Source organism: Geospiza fortis, unplaced genomic scaffold (genome assembly GCF_000277835.1).
Source record: "Geospiza fortis unplaced genomic scaffold, GeoFor_1.0 scaffold138, whole genome shotgun sequence".
NCBI classification, from domain to species: Eukaryota; Metazoa; Chordata; class Aves; order Passeriformes; family Thraupidae; genus Geospiza; species Geospiza fortis.
In genome coordinates, this window is record NW_005054307.1 from 9026849 (window position 1) to 9033302 (window position 6454).

Genomic DNA, 6454 nt, shown 5'->3' on the forward strand with positions numbered 1-6454 from the left:
TCGTGAACCAAAGTCTCCTGTATTTCACTATTCTGTTCCTACAACTTTAAATCTTGCCCACATTCTCAGAATTATTATAATCTGAAAAAAAACTTTCTCAGTCTATCTATACACACACAGAATGCTAGAAAAGACTGACTGAATAGTGAGAATGTATTTTAAGAAATACCAAATAAGATTTTAAACTATAGATTTACTAAAATTTTAAAAGCTTTCAGCATGTGAAATTTATTTGGCCCTTAAAGCACGCAATGCACATAGCTACAAGAAGTCTCAAGAACGAGAAATGAAATAGCTCCCACTACTCAGCATCTGTCAGGCTTTGCTTGCAGTACTGTGTCCAGCTCTGGTCTCTACAATTCAAGGAGAGGATCAGATTGGAGAGGGTCCAAAGGAAGGTCACAAAGATGTTCAAAGGGCTGTTAAACCTGTCCCATGAGGAAATACTGAAGGCATTATGTTTTTTCTCTCTAGGGAAGAGAAGGCTCAACGGGGGAACTCATCACAGTTTTCCAGTACTTAGAGGGTGAAGGCTCCCTCTTCACAATGAGCCACACAGAAGGCAAAAGGCAACACATACAAGTTGCCCTGGGAGAGGTTGCATCCCAAGAAAGAAATTTTTTTACAACAAGAACCAAAAGTCACTGTGACAACATCCCCAGTGATGTGGTAGAGTTTTTATCACTGGATGTTTTCAAGATATGATTGGACAGGATGCCAGATATTCTCATCTAGACTCCCATCCCCAAATGATTGGGCCAGGTGATTCTTCAAGGACCCTTCCAACTTGGACTGTTCTGTGATTTCAAAATGATATCTAAATTTTAAAAGATCGTAATAAAATTGAAAGCTAGTTTTAGGGTAGAACTTACATTCTGTCAAAGCACGTCATAAGGAAAGAGGAAATTTCTCAGCAGGTGCACAGGACAATGAGCATGTGGTCCTTGCTGTGAAGTTCATATGTCACCTGAAGATGTAGAGCTGACAAGGTATTCCAACAGAAATCATGTTGGTTTTGTCAGCCAAACAAAATTCTTAGGTAAACATGGAAGCTGCATGTGTAATAATAAACATTGTTCAAATAAATTCCATTCCTGTCTACAGAACTGCAAAGCAAATAGAAACAAATTGTGATTTTTTTTTTGCTTTCACCACATTTTTGCAAACTGCTGCACACCTACTTGTATCAACCCATTTCTGTTCTGACAACTAGATACAAGCATCCACAGTTATCCCAGATTCTTTTCATGCCCAGTAAATTCTTCACAAATAAGATTAAACAGCCTGATCTCTATCCAATTACAGTCCAATTTAATTTACAAAGTTCCACAGTTGCAAAGAAGTAATGACTAGGATGTTCCAAGGTACAGACAAGTTTTCTCCAGATTTCCCTATGTTACTTAGCAGCAATTTTTTCTATCCAATAAAAAGTAAGTTTTAGTGCAACTTCTTGCTAACAAACTGGCATGATCTTTGAGGAAATTCTGAGATACCTACCTTTATTTTGAGCCTACAGAATTGGTCATTAAATACTTAGAGCAGTTCATAAACTCAGTCCTCCAAGACAATTATAAGTTCATTTACAATTTTTCTCCATACAAGAAGAATGAACTAAACCACAAATTACACAAGAGCTCTCCTGTTTCTTCTTAGTCAAAAAGAATAACTCAGTATGTGTGTACAGATACTAAATCTAATAATAAAAGCCATTCTGCTAACAACATTATTGCACCAAAGTAAGGGCTACCACAGCTGTATGCTTATTTTGTCTTTTTCATGATAGTAATGCCTTTAGTTCTTACATCCTTAACCTACCTTTTTCACTGCCATTATATCAGCATTACCTTAATTATTGAATCCAGTAGACTTGTTTCTCTCAGAACAAAGAGCATTACAAGCTGCATTTTACTGACACAAAGAACTCCTGAAATTTAGGAGTTACATCGATTGGATAGAAAAAATCAGCTTCCATGGACAATCCTAGCAGAAGCTTTTGACATGTTTATAGGGCCTCCTAAACATACAGGAAAATAGGCACACAAAGTTGTGAACATGTCAAAACAGCACAGTACAGAGTATTTTCTGTGTCCTCATGGTGGTAAATGCAAGTAGGCGTACAGATAACAAGTGTACTCACAGTAACCATGCTATGCAAAAATTACACATGTCACAAGCAAAATGCACTGGATATATTTACACACTGACACCTGACACTATTTCTAAACACACATACTGGCTAGCAGTTTGGATATCAAACATTTTTACTGCACAAAGGATATTACTGAAAACATAGTAAGGCAGTAAATACATCCAGGAGACTAGTTTTCAGAGATATGTTTGAGATAATGGCCATAGAAATCTGCAATAGTTATTCATGTTTTTCAGTACTAACTCACTTAACACTAACTTAAAGTGATATGAAAAGGCAGAAAACAATACATCCTAGTTACATAGTAAAGACAAAATACACATAATTTTGAAATTACTTCAGGTTTTACATCACCTTGGATATATCTGACATCAAATCCCAAGTACTGTTGCTGAACACTTTTGATGTCCTACCATTTCTGCACTACCTGTATATAAACTTAGCTGATCTGATAAAAAAGACACTTACAGGAAATATACCTGAAAAATCTGTGGCCAGAAATGAAAACAAGAAACCACACTGATCACTACAAGATACTGCTTCATCTCCACAGTACAGAATGGTCAGGAATGGAAACAATTCCAAGCAACTGTATGAGAAAAAAAATGGCTCCTGAAATGATTCACCTTGCTTTAAAGGCCATCAAACACACGTACACAAATTTGTAAAACCCCTTTTAGGACTATAGGTCTTATTTGGACCTTCAAATACACTGTCCCTGTATCCTCCCAGAGTAACACTTAATCTCTGCCGTATTGTAAAACCATGCAAAAACTTATTCCAAAGAAGAAATAGAAGAGTAATTAGTCACTCTTTTTTTTTTCTGTTACTTCTTCTCAGGGGAGAAGATTTTCAGCTTTTCAAGATTTTCAGCTGCCCTGTCCAGTAGTATCATATCTTGCCAGGAGGGATGCTGCACAGTTTACTTCAATGACAAGAAGAACACATGCCTTATAACCGCCTCATTACAATCTTTGGTCGACTCCATGTCCTCAATACCTCCAGCACTTGTAGGAAGTAGCAGGCACAGTGCACATGTAGTGTTACACAGCACAGGGAAACAGCTCTCCCATTTCTAGAGCTTAAGGCAGTCCCTTAAAAACCAGTTAATACAGCTTGCTCAAACTCTTGTCCTTAGGGCAATTCAGATTGCTTTTATTGTCAACAGTGGCCTATTCCTGACTGATACTTATAGGCAGTACATGTAGCTGTAAGGTAGTGCCATAGCTTATCATGTTAGCTTTTTTGGAACTATTTTTAGTGCCATATGTTCCATGTCTTCTGTATCACAGAAACAGATACATATATGCAAGCAGCATTTACAGACCTCTGTTGTGTGAGCTGGTTTGCTTCTGCCAATCTCATTTTACTACTAAGCAAATACTCATATGTAAAATATTCTTAAGAATATGAGCAGCTGGGCTAAAAAGTGCATTCACGGGGAAAGTAATCTGTTTTCTGCCTGTCTGACTTCCTGGTCTGGCTCACTACAAGACCCCATGAAGACCACAGCCAGGAAAAGTAAGTGCAAAGTAAAAGCTGGGCAGTAAGGGGGAAAATAAAAACCTGTAGCAAACTGCACTGAGTTTAAGAAACGTTATGGACATTTTCACTACAACTGGACAATGTCATGAGTAATCTGTGACAGCCCTACTTTGAGCAAGTGGTTGGACTTGATGACATTCTAAAAACTTTCCAAAACTTAATTATTCAATGAGAGTGAATATAAAAAACCAAATCCACAAAACCACTCATGGTGGTTAAATAAAAAATGCTATTTCATGACCCTTTTGCTACCAGGAGCATCAGATCAGGTACCGACCAAAAATCCATTTTCACATGGTCCTTGTGTTTCTACAATGACCATTTTTTTCAGAACTAGGAAGGTAAGGCATAGACAACTACTATTACAGAATTTTTAAATGCAATGGTTTTAGGAAAAGCATAAAATTCTAATCCCTGTAGCTGAAGTCTTTTACCTTTAAAATAACCATCCTTCTTCCTGCCATTTTGGGTTTGGATTTTTTTGCCTGGATCCTAATTAAGCATGAAACCAATAAACAGAAATCGTCACTATATTTCATCAAGACTACACTTTGCTCCTTAAGAATACATTAAATTTAACATCAGAACAGTTACCAGTAAAAGTTTTCGAAAAAAGCAAACTTCATCCTTTATAACATAAAGTTTTTTGGTTTTTTTTTATTCTTCCTTCCTCACCCAGTACTCCCAAAGGAAGCTAAATATTAAGAAGTGTTGTTTGCCAGAGTCTTAAAGTAATACACTTAAACTCTCAAATCTGGATCATCCGTTTAACTACACTGCCATGAGATTCTCCTGACAACTTTGATACAAAGAAGCTATTTATCTTATCACAGACAAACAGATCAAGTATGTTCTGCCAGCTTCAAAACACTTTATACAACTCAGTGCAATCACCAGTTTGCATTTAGTCTCTTCCTACTGACACTAACTATGCATTCAAAATATATTAGTCAATTCCATCAATAAAATACAATTTCTTTCAAGCCCTGAATTGTAGAATACATATCCCTCTTAAAATTTGAAGTGTCATAGTACATTTCTTATCTCAATTTCTGTCTTATTATTTTAAAATCTTTAAAAATTACAAGCAGTCAACTAGCTTATTACCAAAACATTCTCTCTTTGCAACACAATCCACAAGTTCCCACCTTTTTCTGTAATTTTACTCTGCAAACATAGAAAACTATACTAGCAATTACAAGGGGAAGACTGAAACAAAATTTAGCTATTTGAATTTCTCTATTTCTTACTTGAAATGATTTTTTACTTGCAAATTCCATTTGCCAACTTGTCAAGGCTTCTTCTCTGTATACTGCCTGTCCTGGATAAAAGACTGTGAAGCAAAAGAATGATGATGAAAAAAAAAGAATTTACAATTGCTTTTGTACAAATACTGCTGAAGCTGGAGGAGGAGGAGGAGGAGAAAAGAGAGCAATTTCCCTGCACAGTCAAGCTGCTAAGTACCCATAATCACTCCAAAAATCTTTGTCACAATGTGACAAACCCTATGTTTCTACCATACTGTGCACCATTTTTTTCTTCCTCTGACAGAACCACAGCAGGTAGTAATTGTGCTATTCAAATGTCAGCCTACACACAGTATTGTTCACAAAGCTTGGTTATGAATATTAAAAAGTATGAAAATGAGTAGATTGTCATATTACACATCTATATTTAGATGATTATGATGTTCTTCATAATCCTCAAATCATTTCAGAAACTGTACACAGAATTGAGGAAAGAGAAGACTCATCCAAGGTCCTTTTCTAGTGACTGCTACTACTAAAGCACACACTGTTCTCTGCGCAAAGCAGCTTCCTCTAGAACAACTGGAAAATGCAAACAGACATTATCTGGAACTAGAACTTGATACAAGAAGAAAAATCAACAACTGACCTTTCTAAAAAGCAATCTCTTCCAGGACATTCCAGCAAAAAACCAGCTTCACTAAAGGGGTGGAGCAATAAAATGAAAGGACCTAAAAACAGTCTCTGGAAAAGAAGGCAACAAAAGCAAGGAAGGGAGGAAGAAATGGGAGCAGCACCAGATACACTCTGTAGCTCCTATTGAAGCAGATAATATAATTGTCTTTCAGACTCTTACGACACAGCCTTATCATAAAGCAGAAAAGCAGACAGAGCTCAGCACCATGGCAACATTCACTTGCTTAATTATCAGCCCAGGAGGCTTCCAACAAGATCATTGGAAATATGTTTCACAGAAATAGTTGCTTTCACTTTTCCATAGTAATGCAGAAAATCAGGAAGGTAACAGCAATAGGACAGACCCACAAAGAAAGCAAATGCTTTCACTCAGCATCAAGTAGTTTGTACAGATGCACAATAGTTTTGTATAAACAAATTCTCATGGCAAAATTATCACCAATAAGGAAGTTAATTAACATACCTTTCAGTCGATGACTTAGAATCTGTTCCAGAATGGCTGCAAAATTATTAAATTCAGGGGAAGTATCATCGATAGTTTCAAAACAGGAACGGTCAATCAGAGTCTTGACGGAAAACCTACAGCAAAAAATATGGGACAATCATAAATTATATGAATAATTAGTGGTCCTCTATAGCAGGGCAGTAGTTTGTGCAAACCAAAAGAACAAGGAACCAGAACCCACCCTGACGGTATCAAGTTCAGTCACAGCAACAGGAACACACAAAATGTTCAGATATAGTATGGAAGTACAATTGGCATTGTTGGTCTTAGGCATAAAGCCTTAAAAACAGAAAGAAAAGAAAAATCCCCACT

The 6454-nt window shown here is 36.6% G+C and overlaps 1 protein-coding gene across 1 annotated transcript in view; it reads right to left on the reverse strand.

The window, feature by feature from the left end:
• Positions 1–6454, reverse strand: part of RUNDC3B (RUN domain containing 3B) — a 51662-nt gene that overhangs the window by 38556 nt on the left and 6652 nt on the right. The window contains exon 2 of the mRNA XM_005418645.2: positions 6101–6216. Coding sequence (XP_005418702.1) covers positions 6101–6216 — 116 coding nt within the window. The remainder of the gene's footprint in view (positions 1–6100; positions 6217–6454) is intronic.